At 53.0% G+C, this 19622-nt stretch overlaps 1 protein-coding gene across 2 annotated transcripts; it reads left to right on the plus strand.

The window, feature by feature from the left end:
• Positions 1–336: 336 nt before the first annotated feature.
• On the plus strand, positions 337–8110 carry LOC101105265 (testis-expressed protein 19.2-like). 2 transcript variants are annotated; one of them, XM_004013445.6, is made up of 3 exons: positions 337–604; positions 884–993; positions 1259–8110. In XM_004013445.6, exon 3 carries the CDS (start codon positions 1283–1285, stop codon positions 2195–2197), a length of 915 nt encoding a protein of 304 aa, XP_004013494.3. In that variant the 5' UTR covers positions 337–604; positions 884–993; positions 1259–1282; the 3' UTR covers positions 2198–8110. The 2 variants fall into 2 exon arrangements, with proteins under 2 accessions (XP_004013494.3, XP_042112747.1); XM_042256813.2 differs by having other exon boundaries at positions 884–8110.
• Positions 8111–19622: the final 11512 nt, after the last annotated feature.

Here is a 19622-nt window from a genome sequence, read left to right on the forward strand (position 1 = left end):
GACCAAGCAGGTCGCCCAGGACCCGGGATGGGACAGTGACCATGAGGGAGACGCTCACCTGCACAATTTCAGAAACCTGTGGATTGAGAGTGATGGGATAGTCTTCTCACCCTCTAGGAGAGAACATCACAGACACAATCACCTTGGGGACAGGGTTAGGGGAATAAGACTGCCCTCCCTGGAGGCTGTGGAGACTCATTTGGGATGGGGGTGGGGAGGGAGGATGACTCAGCAGTTTTATTTCCTGGTGGGCTGAGGCTCATGGGAAATAGGCAAATGAGCCCAGAGCACCATGGGGAATGGCCCTTTAAATGCTCAGGCTGGCTCTGATCCCTCCTTTCCCCTCAGGGTTACCCACAGGAGGGAGCCACCAGGGAGGGTGAGAGCCCTTTGGAATAAGAAGTGTGTCTGGGGCCTACAGGCTGGCAGAGTGTGGGGCTTGGAGGCTGAAAAGCCCCAGGTTCCAGTGTGGCCCCGGGCCAGACGGGCCAGCTCAGGTGCCGGTGGTTCTTTTACGCTCCATCTGGTTAAGTCAGGTTAACCATTTGGTTAGATTCCGATAAGTTCCTTCAGGTTCTGACAGATTCTCTCAGGTTGTCTCAGGGTAAGTCAGGTTCTGTCAGGTTCCCTTAGTTTCCCCCAGGTGAGGCTGCTGGGGCAACAGGATTCCTGAGATGGGGGGATGGGGGGCACGGTGAGAGGAGGCTGTGTGTTCCACAGGCCCCAGGTCAGCTAAACTGAGCAGAGACAGGTAAAAGGGCTGGGTGTCAGCCCAAGGGCCCCTGTGCCCTGCTCCTCCCTGCAGGGCACCTGCTCCCACCTGCCTGCCCTAACCTCCCCTGAGGTTAGAGGGGGCCCCTAACCTCACTGCTTTTCTTTGCAGCTCCCAGAGGACAGAACGCTTGCATCAGCTGAAGTTAATTCCAGAGTTTCTTCCCTTCCAACCTCTATTTTGACCCAGTTCATCCACCGCCATCCCAAATTCTTCTCCTGGTGATCCTCATCTTTCTCCTCCCTGTTCTCTTGCCCCTCCTCCCTGCCCCTTGCACCTTACTGTGCCCCCACCTGTGGGCCAGACCCCCTAAGATCACAGCCACCCCCGCTCCTGCTGTCTCTCTCTCAGGAGGCAGGCCGCTTGGCCATGTGCCCTCCAGTCAGCAAGCGGTATGTGGCGGAGGGCCTGTCCTACCTCTATGTGTCCTGGTTGTACCAGCTTCAACATGGCAGCCAGATAAAGCTCTGCTTCGCTTGTTTCAAGGTTGCCTTTCTGGACTTTAAACGGATGCTGGAGTCAGAAGACTGGGAAGATGAAGACTGGGACTCTGAGCTGATGGACGATTCCGAGGTGTGGTCTGAGCAGGGGTCATCCCCGGGGATGGGGCCAAGCTGGGGGCAGGGCCAAGGGCAGCCTGCACAGGGCGGGGCTGTGGGCTGGGGGTCAGGCACCCTGGCATCAGGCCCTGTGGAGTCAGAAGATGTGGGCTTGCACAATCACACTGTGCCCACCGAGCTGCAGCCTCAGGATGCGGTACCTTTGGGCCTGGGTGCTGAAGATGCTGACTGGACCCAGGACCTTCCCTGGAGACTTGAGGGACTCCCTACCTGCTCCCACTGGCCAAGCCCCCTTCCTCCATGGCGGGGGTTTTTCAAAGTGGACCTGCCCCTGGGGGAGCCCATGGTCCTGGAGCTGGGCACCACCCAAAACACGGACCCTGCTGAGACTAAGGCCTGGTTACTGGACCTGCAGGTCCTCTCCCTGGTGAGCTGCTGTGATGTCATCTACCTCCAGAAGATGAAGCCAAGAAGGGCCTGGAGGACCCCAGGCCAGTGTTGGAAACTGCTGCTGGAGCCTGATGAGTGGTGGGTGGTGAGACTCCAAGATGTACCCCAGATGCAAGACCTGCACCACTGGAAGCTAAGCATTCTGGAATCCTCGTCTTTGGAGCAGAATGTAGATCTTTTACCTGCGGACTCGGTCCTGCTTAAGAGGGGACTCACCATCCTCTCTTTTTCACCCTGGGCCATGAGGGAGGCAGCGGAGGGGGACTCAGCCTCTAGGCCACAGTCCTCCACCCAAGGAGGGGATTCCAGCACCAGTGGGCCCAGAATGCCTGGGGAGAACCTGGCTGCTGTGGGAGCCTTGGCCCTGGGAGAGCTGCCACATTTCCAGCCCCTCAACCCAGGGTCCCAGAACTGAGGGACTGAGGTCCATGTGGTCACCATTGTCCTGGCTTCCCTAGGACACCAGAAGCTGGGAAGGACTGACCTCTCTACAACAGCCCCAGTAGCCATTAACAATGAATGAGGTCTTGGGCCTGGAAAGAAACAATGGTGAGTGGGCCAGAGACTGAGAAATGGGGCCCACTGCAGCATCAGGAAAAAGGGACACAAATACCTATAACTGGGAGGGAAGTTCTCTGTCAGATGTCACGGAGTTAGGAATCTGAGCTATTCGGGATGTGCTGGGTGAAAGGATGCTGTGTGATGTGTGAAGAAGGGAACAGGCAATCGATCTATGTAACAGCCCTACCCTGGGGAGGGATGTCTGAAGTGTAACTCCTGGGAAAACGGTGATAGAGTTGGGAACACGGTGGTAGAGTCGGGACCACAGGGATATGTGCTTATCTTTACTCAGTGGGCTCCACAGGACCCGGTTATCGGCACTGAGGACTCTGCAGTGTGAGAGACCTTGTTTCAAAGACTGGCTATTTTATATGGTTTGGCTATTTAGTTTCTGTCTCTTTGTGTGTCAGTTTAAAGGAAATAAAGTCATCAAGTTTGCAACAAGGTGTGGTTCAGAGCTCTTCTGCAGAAAATCTTTGTTGCTTCTCCTTGTCTTGTCCCTCTCAGGGACAAATCAATCCTAGCAACTCCTACTTCATGAGGCACAGTTGTCCAGGATGGCTAAGAATCTATAGCTTCTAGATTAGTGATGGTTAGGAAAGCTAGGGTGACCCTGTGTGGGAAAGATGTAAGCAAAGGTGTGTGTGTGTGCTCTGTCCTATCCGACTCTTTGCAACCTTATGACTGTAACCTGCCAGGCTCTTCTGTCCATGCGATTTTCCAGGCAAGAATACTAGAGTGGGTAGCCATTCCCTTTTCCAATTTCCAGGGGAACTTCCCAACTCAGGGATCGAATCCGGGTCTCCTGCATTGAGGGTGGATTCTTTACCATCTGAGCCTCCAGGGAAGCCACAGAGTGACCCTCGAAAATGCCTTTGCATCTGGCTGATCCTCCTCCAGTGTTTGGGGTTCCCAGCCACATCCCATGGCCACACAAACCAGCTGGGTTTACTGTATTTAATTCCATGGAATGTAGTAATATTGTTTACTTTCTTTCATAAAGTTTATGTGGGCAGCTAGCAGCTGAAACCAGATATATCAAAATGTCCATCTCCCCATCATGGCTGAAAGCCACCTATTCTTGCAAAGGTTCTGGTTTCAGACCTCCTGCCCTCAAGTTCATGGTGAGTGTGCCCATCTTCCCATGTAGGAAGACAATGGCTGTGGGTTCACGCCCCTTGTCTCATGGGTGCCTCAGGCAGGCAGGGTCACTGCAGGCTGGGTGCGGGTGGCTAGTGAGGGGGCGAAGGGACTGGGCGCCTGTCAGCACTGTCACTGAGAGTTGTTTGCAATCGATGGCTCCCTGCTCCCACCACTGGCAGAAAGCTCAGTCTTGTCTCTTCCAGCAAGAGTCAGGCCTGCCGGGAGCCATCGTGATGAACTCCGCCCATGGCAAAGGTCATGAGGAAGGAGGCTTGGCATACGCAAAGGCGTGATCAAGCCTCAGGAAACCCCCTGTTCCCGAGCATCTACCCCCAAAACCAGAGTCTATCTACTGTCTCATGCTCTTGCCTACACCTCTGACTTTATGGGGGCTGTTTCCCACCGGTTCTCTCGGAGAAGAAGTAAATGTGCACCTCCAAGTCAATAAAAATTCCTGGGCGTGACAAGAGTGTTTCAACTTATGGACTCCTCTGAAGGTTATCTAGCCCACCTGTACAGATTCGTCTAGCCACATGTGATTGTTTACAGCCTCCCAACCATGAGAGGCACGAGATGTTTTAGACTTACTAAAAGCAAATTCCTTTGGGAAGTTGGAAATTGTCATATAGTGGGTTGGTTAGGAGTTATATTGGTGAAGGGTTTTTTTCATTTGTTGTGCCAATAATTGCTGCTAATTCCCTGCCCTGGGTGTGACAAGGGTGTCTCAGGTCAAACCTCTCTGCTGACAGACTAGCTTGTGTGACAGGATTATCCATACTCCTGCCACTACACACATGATTGTTTACTACCTCTCAACAATAAACAGCACAGAGAGTTTGGAGTATTTTGAGAGTCTTGATTAGCACAGGGCTTTTCTCATTGTTGAGTCAATGATTGCCACCAGGCCTCCATATCCTTAAGCACCTGGGAATTTATTAATCAATGTATTTGGAATATAGAAAAGGAAATATAGTAGTTTTTAAGGTTAGCAATACTAGACTTTTTGAGTTAATGAATTTTCTCTTTTGTAATAGATCACTGTACTTTGTTATAAATCACTGTGTCCTTGCTATGTAAAAATGTAACTTTATCACTATCTTAAGACTAAATAGATCTTAAGGGGAACATTGGTGAAAGGGTTTTCATTTGTTGGGTTGATGTTTGCTGCTAAATCTCCATATTCCCTGCTCTTATAATGACTATAACTAGCATATAGGAGAAATAAGTATTAACCTTTAAGATTAATCATGTTAACCTTGGGTTAAATAAATTCTTTTGTTGATTGTAACTCACTACACCCTCACCCTATAGGAAGGCAACTTTATTTGGAGGGTGGCTCCTGGTTTAAGAAAAAACACCCTTGGAAAAAATAAGTTTTTTGGTTATCAGAAAGGGTCGTAAAATGTCAGCAGGTCTCATGGCCAGAAGATGATGTAAAACCCCTAAGACCTTTTTTATACATTTATGTGAAGCACCTGATTTTGATAAAGGTCAGGACTGCTGACCCCGGCGTGACTAGGTATTCATCCCGATGTGTAACAAGGTATATAAGCAAACCCAAAAATAAAAAAATGGGATCAGTTTCTGGAAAGACTGGTTCCCCCATGTCGCTTCTTTCTTGCTCCCCAATTTTCTGGCTGAATTTCCATCTGGAATGCGGGTACTCACCAAGCCTGCTAATTTTGCCTGGACTTCTTAGATGGGACCTGGGAGGCCTCAGTGCCTCCTCTCCTTCGGGAGAATGGAAAGACGCCTGTGGCCTACGTAGGTGGTGATTGGTATTCCATGTAAACCAAGTTATTCAGCCTCCTTTTCTCCACTAATTTTCCTACTAAGTATCCGTCTCTAGATCTCTTTCTATATCTATATTTAAAAAGTTTTTTCCTAGGATGCCGACTCCGTCCCCACCTTCGAATCATCCTGGATCCCCCAGGGCTGGACCCCGGCACAGGCCGATACCTCTGCCACCAGCCCAGTGTGCCCCTGGGCGTGGCCCTGTCGGCGCTCCCCGCCCTGCTGCCTAGAGACATGTGGAAGTCGGGGTGCCTTTGGAGTTGGGGCCACAGGCTCCCCTGATGGAAGGTTCCCAAGGAGGGAAGGCAGCAGCACGCCTCTGCTCAGATTCCCTCTGACTGGTGCCCGCTGCCTCCCCAGTGCGCAGGGGCTGGGGGAGGCGCACCTTCCACCCTGGCTTCAGGTCTCCCGTGTCCCCCTGCCCCCACCTGCAGGAACGGATGCTGCCCTGTGAGCCAGGCTGGGGCTCCCCTGGTTCCCGTGAGGCACAGAGGGGGCCTGAGCCCTCTGACCTGGGCCCAGCTACCCACCCCTGCCTACCAGGCCACCGAGGGGACTTAGGATTTACGCTTCTGGGGTGCACGGATTAAGGAAAGTCTCTGATCCTGAAGGCCTGAGTGATGCTGATCCGGAGAAGCCGCCCACCCTGGCCCCACCTGTGAAACGGAGAGGCGGCCCTACGGACATGGAGCCCGTCAGCCCCAGACCTTCACTCAAACACGCCAGACACCACAGGCGCAAACCTGGGACGCTGCTGGGAGAATTTCTTTTTTCTCTCATCACTTAAAATAGCATCTCCTTCAAAACACACTTTCTAGGAGGCTAGGACAAAATGCTGAGGATTAAACGTTCTGGGCAAACCATAGCAATGCGGCCTCAGTGCCTGGCCGCCTGCCCTCATGGAGACCCGGCTGGTCACCGTCTCTCATCTGAGTGAATGGCTGAGGCGCTCGATGAATAACACAGTTGTCAGTTAATAACCATCTCTAAGATTTATTTCAGTTTAGTTTATTTGTTTTGAGGTCAGAGAAAACCCAAGCTTGCTCGGAGAATGAGCCGGGAGGGCCAGCCCCGGGCCGCAGGCGCAGGTGGCACGCGCTCCGCTTCCGCTCCGTGACGGCCCTGCCCGGGGGCTGCGGACGCGCCTGCGCTGGAGGATCCGCGGGACGCGCGAGGGCCGCTCTCGTCACCGCCGCCCACCCCGCTGCTGCGCACGGCGCGGGACGCCATGAGGGCACGTCCCGAAGGCCATCATGAGGGGACCCAAAGAGGAGACACTCCGAAGGGAGAAGCGTGAGAGGAGGCCGCAAGGGGACACCAAGAGGGAAACGTCATCCGGGGATGTCACGAGAGGACACCTTGAGGGCAGCGGTGAAGGGAACCTCGTGAGGAGACGCCATGGGGGAAACCACTGGGCACACTACGAGGGGAACAGGCTCAGGGGACGCCACGAGGGGTAATAAGGAGGAGACCCCGCGAGGAAGGAAACATCATCCGGGGAAGCCAGGAGGGAACCTCCTGAGGAGATGCCATGAGGAGAATATCAAGGGAACAGCCATGTGCGGAACTTGAGGGGAACCGTGAGAGGACTCTGTGAAGGGATATCAGGGGGCTGTGCCCTGAGGGGACATTGACAGGCACACAAACTGCCCAACAGAGGCATAGACATGCCTCCTGCTTTACCTAATGCCTCAGCTCCCAGCTCCATGTGGGAAGGATATGCCCACCCCTGGCCGAATGAGGACCTCGCCTGGAAGCAGGAGCATAGATATGGCGAGGACCCTGCTCAGGTGCCCAGTTCCTGCTGTGCGTTGCACTTTTGTTTAAAGACCCACAACTAGACAAAACCAGCACATGAAGACAAGACTGAATCACACCCATAAGTCTTTGGGTGGTGAAGGATTATGGAAACTGGGGGCTTCCAGGAGCCCTTGCCCTGCCCTGCTGGCCTGTGCAGGCCCCTCAGGTTCCTGGGGATCCCAACGACTCTGGGGCGCAGCCCTGGGGAGGCAGCTTCTGCTCCCAGGCCTGCTCCTCTGGTGCTGACTCACTGTTTCCCGATGGCGCCCCCTGGTGGTGACTTCAGGCTGCATGGCCTGTGTGTCCCCACCCCAAACCGCAGCCTCCAGAAAGGAGCCCCAGCCCAGTGCCGGCCTGGCTCTCATCAGAACCGAAACAAAGAGCCTGTCCTTGAAAACGTCCGAGCACTCCCGACTCTGAGCTGTCTGGCCTCTGTTCTCTGGTCTGCGGAGTCAGGGTGCTGCACCCTCAGGGTCCTTTGCTCTCTCCCGGCAGAGCCCTGTCTGGGGGGTTGGGGGCATGTGGAAGCCATCCCCGGTCCAGCTCTGCTGCCACCCCAGCCCCACAGACCTGCTGTGAGTGTGCGCTGGCCATTGTGTGAGTGCGGGTGTGCGTGTCTGAGTGTGCCTGCATGCGCCCCTGGTGTTGGGTCTGTTCCCAGGGCCTTGGAGCAGGTACCTTTGTTCCTAGGTCCCTCCTGCCTCGGGCAGGTCTATTGAATTAAAGTCAATAGGAGACTTGACTAATAACCCCAGGACCCTGAGGTGCAGAGGGCTGGACCCCAAGGCAGGAACCACAAACCTAGAGGACTGAGAACCAGATGTTGGCCAAGGCCATTTAGGGGAAGGATTTTCTGCTTATCTGCGTTTTCCAAGGCTTCTAAAATGAACATGAACTACTGTGCAAATAATAAACACACAGCGGTAACATTCTCACCCGGTCTGTAGCCTATGTCCACAGTCTGGGTGCAGCAGAGACACAGAGAAGCATCAATAACAAAGGGGCGGCCCATCCAGCCTTCCCCTGCAGATGGAAACCCAGGCCATGCAGAAGCCTGTGAGTGGGGTGTGGGGGTGGTGGTGTTATGTCACTGAGCTGGGTTTGACAGCAAAGGGGCAAGGGGCGGTGTTGGGAAATTAAAATGGAGGAAGTCTTGTTCAAGTTTCAGCGGCTGGAGAGAAGGCCTCTGACTGACTTCTGTTCTTGCTGGGACTATGTGCCTACTTGCAAACACACAAATTGTTACCAGCAAGTCAAGCGGCACTTTGGATAAGAAAGGGAATGGGGCTTGGATTTTCTTGAGCCCCTGGAGTTCTGGCCAACTCCCTGGGGTCCAGAAAATCTCGTGACTGACAACGTGAAACAAACAACATTGTAAAAGTTAAAGAAAACCAGAGCTGCATTTTTGCATACCCACAGATGATGATATCCACTGGCATCCTGGGATTATAAGCGGGAGCCTCCAAAAGTGCAATTTGAAGTCTCACCTGCGTGATGTGGACATTTTCCCAGTTGGGACTCCATATCGCTGTGGTCGAGGGACTTCCCAGCTCTGTCTAAGTCTGGATGTTGGTCGGCCCCATGTGGTGATGTTTCTGCTGTTACTTTTCTCTATTGTTTCTATTTCTCTTCTTTTAATGGCTGAATATTGAAATTAAGCCAAATAATCTAGTAAATATTGAAATTGTTTATTATGTGACAAGTGTTTCTTTTGTTAATGAATCTTTCGAACCAGAAACAAAAGTAAAACTTTCAGCAAAATGGTGAGGGGAGGGGGTGGCTCCGAGGTCACCCAGCCAGATGTGATGCGGCAGCATCCTTGAGGACTGTTCTGCCTCTCTCTGTGACAACTGAGATTCTCTGCAATCTCATCAGACTGTCCTGGCAGCACTGGTGCCCACGAACACTCCCTGCAATGCCGGGAAAAGTCATAATGTGGCGCGGTGGGAGGGGGTTGGTTTCCAATTTGGGTCCTGGAGCTCATCTTTGTACTAAGACTCTAGGAACAGTCAAGCTTGTCTGGGGTTCATCCTGCGCCAGGCCGCATATGACAAGTGTGTGCATACCACAGGGCATCCAATCCCAAAACAGTGCGAGGCCAGTGCCGAGAAACTTCAAACCAGCCGAGTTCATGCCAGACTGGTGGGGCTCAGGGCCCCCACAGCTGGTGTGGCCCCTCAGCTGGACTCTAGCCTGGTCAGGCCCCCTGAGACCTGGAGAAACAGAAGGTGCCCTGTCAGAATCCAAGGCCCTGAATCCTCAGCCAAAGGTCACTCTCTTGTGGAGAAACCTCTGCAGCCTGTTCAGGGTCTGGCGTTGACCGGTCCACACCCTGGGCCTCTTGCCCTGAAAATGACACTCTCTGCCATAGCTTTCTGGTCGCCACCAGACACATTCACGACTGAGCGTCGTTTCCACTTTGGCCCAGTGTCTTCATTCTTTCTGGAGCTCTTAGTAATTGCCCTCTGCTGCTCTTGCCCAGTATCATATTGGACACCTTCTGATCTGGGGGTGGGGTGGGGAGGGGCGCTCATCTGGTATCATATCTTTTTGCCTTTGCATACCTTTCATGGGGTCCTCATGGCAAGAATACTGGGAGGAGTTACTATTTCCTCCTCCACTGGACCAATTTTGTCAGAACCTTTCACTGAGTCCTGTCTCTCTTGGGTGGCCCCCTGTGGCGTGACTCACAGCTTCACTGAGTTATACAAGCCCCTTCACCACCACAGGGCTGTGATCCATGAAGGGGCTAAGAAGGTGTATGTGCCCTAATCATGATGCTGGAGATTCTTAAAGGTGGTTTCTCAAACACCTCAGTAGAGGCAGTGGCTGGTGTGTGCTCTTTGGGTGGACTTTGCTTCTTGGGATTTGGCGACAATTCCTTTTCATTCCTTCCTGATTCTGCAGAAAGAGAAATTGTAGGAGCAAGTCCTCGGAACACTCCAGCTTCTAGAAGCACAGTCTTCAGTACCCCGGCTCGTCTATGCCGCAGTAGAAAGGAGGTCACCATAGCAGTGACTTGGGAGTGGGCCGGGTAATCGGGCCTGGTGTGTGGAGGTCACACCCTAAAACACAATCTCTTCACATCCAAGCCTTTTGAACAGGCCGAGTAATGGGGCAGAGTGACACACTGTCCCTGCGGTGGGATGGGGCCTGCCTGGCAAGGAGGAAACGTGCCTTGTGCCGGCCACCCCACGCACTGCCTTTGGTTAAAGCTGCAAATTCTGCTGCTTTTTGGAAAGCAAGACTCTAGATGTTGGACTCTTAGGACATTTGGGCTAAAATGTACTCACATACTCAGACCCAGACGACGTAGGAATTCTCTGTCAATTTAAATGCCAGTCTCTCAGTAATCGAAGATTAAAAGTCATTTATATCGATGGCTTGGGGAAACAGGATTTGTGGGTCTTAGAAGATGTTTCCCCTGTTGCAACAGTCTCATAATTAGGAAAACCGCTAAGAAAGAAGCTACTAAACCATGTACGTGGTCTCCAATCTAAGCTGCAGGCAAATGAAGAATGCAGACAAGGAAGCACATTGCCCAGCTGTTAGGAAACCATAACCGAGAGGGCCAGGAATGTCATGCAGAAGGTAATAGAATCATTCACTGATTAAAGCCATTGCTGCCCCCCCTTCCCCCAGGCTTGGCTTCCAAGCCACTGCTGGAGGTAACAGGAGAGACAGGGTGGAAATGGTAAAAAGGGGCCCGGCTAGCTGCTGCCCTGATTCTGGTCACTTGTGTTTGAAGGAGGAGGAGGAACTTGCTGCTTTTGCAATAGGTTGCCAAGCTCCACATTTCTTCCCTGTGATCTTGACTTTCCAATGTATCATGATCCCAGTGTATCACGGTGGATCGCGGTGGATTTTTTTAGACCCTCATCCTAAAGCCTCCCTGTCTCTGGAAACCACACCTGCGCAGTTGTCGCCCTCTGCAGGGCGGCTCAGCGACTTACAGGTCCGTCATGCCCTCGCCCATGGGGACAGGTGTGCTTTCCAGGCTCCCCTAAGGAAACTAGGCAAAGGAATGTCTCAAAATAAAGCCTGGCAGGGAAAGCGCATCAGATGTTGGGGCAGGGGTGTGAGTTGGAGGAGGAGAGAGAGATGAAGAAAGGTTGTGGGCTGATGGCCAGGGCAGGACGGTGGTAGCAGCCAGCCCGAGGAATCACAGGAGGCCTTATGAAGGGGCCTTGGCCCTGACGACCCCTTTTCCCTGGCCAGCAAGTGGGGGCCCGTTCCTCCAGCTCTGGTTTCCTTTTGTGTGTCCTGAGGCTCCAGTATCTTCCATCCTTCCAACCACTGGGACTCAGAACTGAAATAGAAACCCAAGTCCCACTTTTCCACCATGAGGACAGGTTAACCTGAAGCCTCTCAAAGGAAACAGGAATCAGAATGTCAGAGGCTTTAGCGCTAATGAAAGAAAAGCGCAAGTCCTTTGGGCGTCTCTGGTCTTGATCCGCCCAGCGCTGTGCCGTGATCTCCCTGACTCGTGTCCTGCAGGGGGACAGAGAGAGCTCTGGCCATGATCAGCCCCTGAAGCTGGGGCCCCTCTCCCTCTGGGCTCCAGCCACAGGGGAAGGTTTTGCCCCTGGGCGGGCTGGCCACAGGGCCTGCCTGTGGAGCGGGGTTGACCCACCTGAGACAAATCTGTGGCCACCAGGTTTGTGAGGTGTGGGCCAGCATGTGGCATGGTTTCTGGACACCTCCCCCCGTGTGGGCCAGGATCAGCCAGGGCTGGTGAGCAGCAAATAGCATTGCAGCTGGCCAGACCTGTGGAACCAAAGCCACATGTGACCAGGTGCTCCAGAGACACACAGGCAGGAGACAGGGTCAATTACACCAGCACGGTCCTGAGATCTGATGTGGTCTCCTGTGTGTTTATGAGTGGTGGACTGCCCTCTCCTCTTCAGCATGCTTAATTCTAAAATTAAACTCTAAAGTTCTCCTGACAGTTTTAACTCTGAACCTGTCTTGGAGCTTTATTCATTGTCTGACTCCAGGACAGCAGAGATCGCTCCCAGCCCCGTTGGCTCCATGGCTTGCACCATGTGAGCATACGTGAGCCCGTGTTTGTGAGAGCACCTGGCTGTGGTTAAGTCCGTCATGGGGCAGGTGGGCTATCGGAAGTGCACGGTGAGCCCAGCAGGACCGCACCGGGTTCTTGGGGGCAACTCCTGTGGCTTGAGGGGCTCCAGCCACACTGAGCTCCAAGGTCAAGTCGCTCTGCAGAGTCTCAAAGCTGTCTAAGTAAAGATTAAACAAAAGGCAAAAATAAAAAGATACGTGCATGCTGTGTCAAAGTCTGTTTTGAGAAAAAGGTGTAGATCTGGGTTGGAAGGAGACACGGGGCAAAAGTGACCCAGGGCGCTCCCTGTCCTCCGTGACCTGCCCTGCAACATGACTGCAATACACGCAGCCAGGGAAGGCCCAAGTGCGCTGCTGACTGCGACGGTGTCACCAGGTGGAGGGGCCGCTGGCTGCCTGGAGCCCTGAATGACCGCGGGGCACAGGCCCCCTGCACAGGCTCCCAGGGTATGAGTGGAGGCCCTGTATCCACAGATCCCCCACCGCAGACCATCACCAGGAGGCCACTCTTCCAACAGAGGGCACGGGCAGCCACGGGGAGACCAGGGCAGGTGCATGTGTGCACAGGGTATCACCAGCACACGAGGCTCCCTCACCCTGAGTAGACCCTCAGACCAGGCCCCCAGGCATGCTGACTCAGACCTGCCAACAAAGGGCCCAGTTCAGAATCGGATTCCACCCCCTCTCCGCCCGACAGCAGCTGCCTAGAAGGCCTGTCCAGTTAGAGCCAGACAGGAAACAATGAACGGGTTCCTCATTGGAAAAGGAGTACGTCAAGGCTGTATAGTGTCACCCTGCTTATTTAACTTATATGCAGAGTACATTGTGCAAAATGCTGGGCTGGTTGAAGCACAAGCCAGAATCAAGATTGCCAGGATGAATATCAATAATCTCAGATATGCATATGACAGCACCCTTATGGCAGAAAGCGAACAGGAACTAAAGAGCCTCTTGATGTAAGTGAAAGAAGAGAGTGGAAAAGCTGGCTTAAAACACGACATTCAAAAGACTAAGATCATGGCATCTGGTCCCGTCAGTTCAGTTCAGTTCAGTCACTCAGTCGTGGCCGACTCTTTGCAACCCCATGGACTGCAACATTCCAGGACTTCCTGTCCATCAACAACTCCCAGAGTTTACTCAAATTCATGTCATTTGAGTTGGTCATGCCATCCAACCATCTCATCCTCTGTCACCCCCTTCTCCCACCTTCAAATTTTCCCAGCATCAGGGTCTTTTACCCAGCAGAAGAGGCAAGTTTGGTCCCTGGGTGGGGAAGATTCCCTGAAGAAGGGAATGGCAAAACTCCAGCATTCTTGCCTGGGAAATTTCAGGGACAGAGAAGCCTGATGGTCTACAGTCCATGGGATGGTAAAAGAGTTGGCCGCAACTCAGCAAATAAAACAGCAGCAGCCACCTCCAAAGTGAGGAAGGGCTGGGAGGCTGGCTCTGTAAACACGTGTTCCTCCATCCCAGGAACACCCATCGCTGTTGAGCAGCACTCACGGAGAACCTACTGTGTTCCGAATGGCTGTCCTTCATTCCACTGGAAAGCAGGGACCTTGTCAGAACAAAATGCTCTTGATTACTGATCCCTCGAAGAAGGGAACTGCACGCTCTCTCCCTCCCTCACCCCCACGCAAGCGGGCTAGCCTCAGTGTGGACAGTCCCCTGGGGTTCCCATGAAGCCTGAGCAGCTGGCTGGGCTCTGCTCTCAGCTTGTGGACCTCCCCCTCAGGCTGACTCTGGCACATTCCAGAAGGTGGGGACCTGAGCCCTCAGGTGTGTGCTGACCAGCTGAGGCCTGGGCACCTGGACATGTCACCAGGGCACATGCCCTCAGCCTCCCGCGGAAAACCCAATTTTAAACTTTGACCCTCAGTCACTCTCAGACCTGGTGGCCTCTGGCCCGTATATTTTAGCCCTGGGTCAGGACGCTCTACCAGGAGGGAAGGTCAGAGTTCAAATGAGGATGCAGAGGAAGAAAGAACGGCCCCAGGGTTGGGGTGAGGAGTGGGAGGACAGGAGGGGCATCTTTGCTCTTGGAGTGTCCTGGAGCTGAGGGCCAATCTTCTCAGGCCAGGAGGGTGGGAAGACCCTTGAACCTTCTGACACCTACTCAAGGGTGAGGGAGCCTCTGAACAGGATGGCGTTGGGGGAGGTTTTGGGGGGATGCAGTTGACTAAAGGAAAACCACACAGTGAGAGAGCTATGATGGAGTGAGAGAATGCATCCCAAGAGAGGGGAGAGGCCAGTTCGTGGGGCTTCTGGCCAGGAGAGCAGGTGGACTCTCCTGGTGGCAGTAGAGGTAGAGACCCGCCCCCCAATGCAGGAGCCGCAAGAGACCTGGGTTCCACCTCTGGGTTAGCAAGATCCCCTGGAGGAGGGCAAGGCAACCCACCCCAGTATTCTTGCCTGGGGAATCCCATGGACAGAGGAGCCTGGAGGGATACAGGCCATAGGGTTGCAGAGTTGGACACGACTGAAATGACTTGGCACACATGCACAGATGGTGAAGGATACATCTGGGATAAGGTGGTTCTACTGCTTGCCACAAAGAACAGATACAGCTCAAGTTAAGGGTGACGATGCTTTTCTTTGTGTGGGAAAACACAAGCAGCTGGGGTCACTGAAATTCTTCCTGAGTCACCCATCTAATCATCTGAGGGTCTGCTTGTCCAGATACACAGAGTCCGTTAACATCACTAATTCCTGTCTGAGCACAGAAGTGCACTTGGGTCATTGGCCGAAGAGGACCAACCTTTGCAGAGTGAGCAAGACACTCTTTGCTGCTCTTTGTGTGCAGGGTCAAGCCCAGCAGGCTGCAACCCTCAGCTGAGTCACTCAGGGATGGCCCCTCGGCCTTGGTGACCATCCAGGAGCCCCTGGGAGCTCCCTCTCTTCTCCAGATAGTCTTGGGTTGACCTTCCACCCAGGAAAGGCAGCATGGTGGTACCAGGGTCCCATAGCCCTCCCCTGGGAAAGGCCAGGGATGGGTCCGAAGGGGGAGGTTATGGCCTTCAAAGGACTCGTGGTTTTGCGCTTAGAGCCCGTGGGCATTTCAGCCTGGCCCCAGCCCTTCCACCCACTGCCCCGGGACCTTGGGGAAGCCCGAGATAGTCAAGGGGGATCATTCTACTGTCCCTTCTCCCTCAACCTTGCTCTCTCTAACCTAATAAAAATTGTTGTTTTTTCTTAAAGAACACAGTATTCTCTGATTACTTGAGCACAGGATCGTTGTAGAAATTCTGGAGGAAAACAGGATGAAGAAACTGTAAAAAAAAACAACTGTATTTCCCAGACTCAGACTTACTTCCTGATGACATTTTATGTTCGTCTAGCTTTTCCGGAAGTATATGTTTCTATGGATTCAAAAGGAAGGGGCTTCCCAGGTTGCACTAGAACGTGCCAGCCAATTCAGGAGCTATAAGCACATGCAGGCTCGATCCCCAGATTGGATCAGGAAGATCTCCTGGAGGATCGCATGGCAACCCACTTCAGAATTCTTGCCTGGGAAATCCCATGGACAGAGGAGCCTGGCGGGCTGCACTCCAGTGGGTCGCAAAGAGTCAGACGCCACTGAAATGCCTTAGCATGCAGGCAGGTCAAAGGGAAGTTGCGAGGATGCTGTCTGCACAGTTGGGGGTTTAAGCTGCCTGGTTCTGCTGATGCCCCGACAGTACTCTCAGACGTGCCAGGCTTCACCACAGCCCCTCAGTCCACACCAGACACGTCCACACACAGGAGCTGTGTATGGAGCCTGTAACTGGTGCAGCTACTGTCACAGGAGGGCCCCAACCAGATCCTCTGCTTCCCCGCAGACCCTCACGTGGTCCCAGGAGCACTGGCTCCTCCAGCTCAGCGGCACTTCCAGGAGCAGGGCCCCTCTCTGCCACAGGAGAGACCCCAGAGGCCCACCTCCTCGACGACCATTTCAAGCAGCCCCTGAAGAAGGGCTTTCCCAGCTCCTGCCTCCCCCAGGAACAGATGAGGAGTCTCCCTCTGTCCGCAGCGCTCTTCCTGAGAAGCCTCTCCGAAACTCCCACGGAGGGAGGGCGTCTACCGGGATCAGAATAGCCACGTCCTGGGCTCTCGTTGGTCTGGGGTTAGAGTGTTCCCAGAGAAGGGTCCTGATTCTCGGGGAATTCTGGGAATGGAGGCGGAAAGTTGAAAGGAGAGAGCAGACTGTGTGTGAAGGTTCCTCCACCACCTTCACTGGGGGTCACACAGGGTGACTGGGGCAAGAGAGATCCAGAAGCCAGGACATCTGGCCACTTTCACGCTCAGTGGGATGAAGGGAAGCCTCTTTGAAGGGCTCTAACTTTTATGTATGTTTCCTAACTGCATGTCCCTCCAGGGCCTGCTGGTCCAGGGATTTCTCAGGATTGGGGCGAAAGGAGAGAGCAGACTCTGTGTGTGAAAGATATTCCACCACCTTCTCTGGGGGTCACATGGGGTGACTGGGGCAAGAGAGATCCAGAAGCCGGGACATGTGGACCACTCTCAGGCTCAGTGGGATGAAGGGAAGCCTCTTTGAAGGACTCTAACTTTTATGTATGTTTTTGTAACTGCTTGTCCCTCCTGGGCCTGCTAGCCCAGGGATTTCCCGGGATTGGGGCATAAGCCTCACCCTTCCTGGCACTGGTTCCCACTCAGCCCTGCAGAAACGTTTGTTGAATAAACAAGAGTTGATTTGGGAAAGAATTCACATTGTTAGAACAGAGTACTTTAAACAAATTAATAAATAACAACACAAAATCAACCAATCAACACAAAAGTGGACTTATCCTGCCCCCAAAGTTCCCATGCCAGGGATGCCTCTCACCTTCCAGGTGAGGATTCTGTGGGGAGCAGGTTTGAACACCCCAGTCATCTGGCACCCTGGCAGTTTCTGAGGGTGCTCCCCCAGGGCCCAGAATAGCCAGGCCAGTCCCCGAGGAAGGTCTGAGTGGGCTCAGGGACTCACGTCTGGGATCCCCAGCTCCTGCGCCTGCAGCCCCACCGGTGACTTGCCTGCCACGCCCCAGCAGAAGCCTGGGAGCTCGTCACGCTTGCACAGGACTTGCCTTCCAAGGTGAACACCCGACTGGGCCCCACCGGGGGCAGGACACCCACTCTCAGCTCAGAGGCACTAGAACAAGGGGGAACTTGCTCTTTGGGGACCAGCGGGAAGCGCAGGTGGTAAGCCTGTGCGGGGGCAGGGAGACAGTAGCAGGATGGTGTTTAACTGAGGAAAGCGGGCAGGCGGTGCCTCACTCAGGGCCACCGAGGGATGGGGCCCCCAACCCCCTCGCTGCACTGCGCATCCTGTACGTAAGCCGCAGCGCTTGTGAGCACACCAGGGGATCCCTCTAGGGACACCATCCCAGCAGACTTACTTTCCATTTACCACTTACTTCACTTCTATGCAGAGTACATCATGCGAATTGCAGGGCTGGATGAACCACAAGCTGGAATCAAGACCACTGGGAGAAATACCAACAACCTCATAGATGCAGGTGATACCACTCTAAATGGCAGAAAGTGAAGAGGAACTAAAGAGCCTCCTGATGAGGCTGAAAGAGGAGAGTGGAAAAGCTGGCTTAAAACTCAACATTCATAAAACTAAGATCATAGCATCTGAACCCATCTCTTCATGGCAAAGAAAGGGGAAAAATGGAAGCAATGGCAGATTTTCTGATCTTGGGCTCCAGAATCACTGTGGACAGTGACTGCAGCCATGAAATTAAAAGACACTTGCTTCTTTCCAAAGGAAGGACAGCTGTCCCCAACCTAGACAGCATGTTAAAAAGCAGAGACATCACTTGCTGACAAAGTTCCATATAGTCAAAGCTATGGTGTTTTCAGTAGTCATGGACAAATGTGAGAATTGGACCATAAAAAGGCTGAGTGCAGAAGAATTGATGATTTTGAACGGTGGTACTGAGAAGACTCTTGAGAGTCCCTTGGACAGCAAGGAGATCAAACCAGCCAATCCTAAAGGAAATCAACCCTGAATATTCACTGGAAGGACTGATGCTGAGCTGAAGCTCACATACATTGGGCACCTGATGGGAAGAGCTGACTCACTGGAAAAGACCTTGATGCTTGGAAAGATGGAAGTCAAAAGGAGGAGGCAGCAGAGGATGCGCTGGTTGGACGGCATCACTGACTCAATGGACACAAATCTCAGCAAACCCTGGGAGACAGTGAAGGACGGGGAGCCTGGCATGCTGCTGCCCATGGGGTCACAGAGTCAGACACGACTTAACAACCCAACAACAACAGCTTTTGTAAAGCTGGGCAATGAGCACATTGTCATGATCAGGGGGAAATAGTGTTCTCATGTTTAAATCACCTAGTGAGCCCTTCCCCTTCCAGGCAGAGCTACCTCCCCCTGGCTTCTGTGACCACTGAATCTCTATTCCTGTTGCCCCATCAGCAAGGTGACCTCAAGGTACACTGACAGGGCTCCTCCCCAGAGAGGAGAGGAGAGCGTCCAATCGGCGGTGGGCTGCGCACCAGGGTCTGGGCAGCCCGGAAGCATAAGAGACCCTGCAGGGGCCTGTGGTGGCCACGTGGCTCAGCCAGCCTGGCGGAGCCCACGTCCTCCCTGTCTCTGAGGGACCACTGCAGGAATTACACCCTCAGGACTGAGTTACTCAATGAATGTCGGTGGCGGGGCCAGAGCCAGACCTACCTCACCTTCCCTGAAGCAGCAACAAGCACCCCAGTTCATAAGCACTTCCATAAGTAAAATGTTATACTATTTTGAAGAAAATAAAAGAACGTTCAGATGAAGGGAAAGGCATATCTGGGTGTTGGTTGAGGAAGGATTAATACTGGTAATGTGATTCTTTCAAAAAATAAAGTGTGAAGACAAATAATTCCCAGGAGCACTGAAGGCTGGGGCAGCTTGGGGCAAAATAACCAGATATTTGAAAAATGCAGCCATTCCCGAAAGCTGACATCATGCTTCTGGATGACTCCATCATAAAGAGAAATATTAATGGGTCAAGAATTTTAGTCTTACATTTGGAAACTTAAAAATTTCTAAAGCACAGTCATTCCCTGGTATTCTAATGGTATGGATTTTGCACTTTCACTGCTGCGGCCTGGGTCCAATCGTTAGTTGACAAATTGAGATCACACAATTCAATCCGATTATTCAATCTTGAACAATCCGATTGTTCAGATGGAGCTTGAAAGTGGAGAACTCCAGGAACTGGCTCTCCTGAGAAACTGCCACCTGCCGTTTTCTTTAGAATGATCATCGAATGCCCTGTGTCTAATAAAAATAGAATAAGGAATTCACTATCAAGAAACTCGTCTTTTCCCCTGAACTCAGGGCAGTTCCTGAAATTCGAGTTCAGTTCAGTTCAGTTCAGTTCAGTCGCTCAGCCGTGTCCGACTCTTTGCGACCCCCTGAACCACAGTACGCCAGGCCTACCTGTCCATCACCAAATCCAGGACTCCACCCAAAC

Source organism: Ovis aries, chromosome 11 (genome assembly GCF_016772045.2).
Source record: "Ovis aries strain OAR_USU_Benz2616 breed Rambouillet chromosome 11, ARS-UI_Ramb_v3.0, whole genome shotgun sequence".
Classification (NCBI taxonomy): domain Eukaryota; kingdom Metazoa; phylum Chordata; class Mammalia; order Artiodactyla; family Bovidae; genus Ovis; species Ovis aries.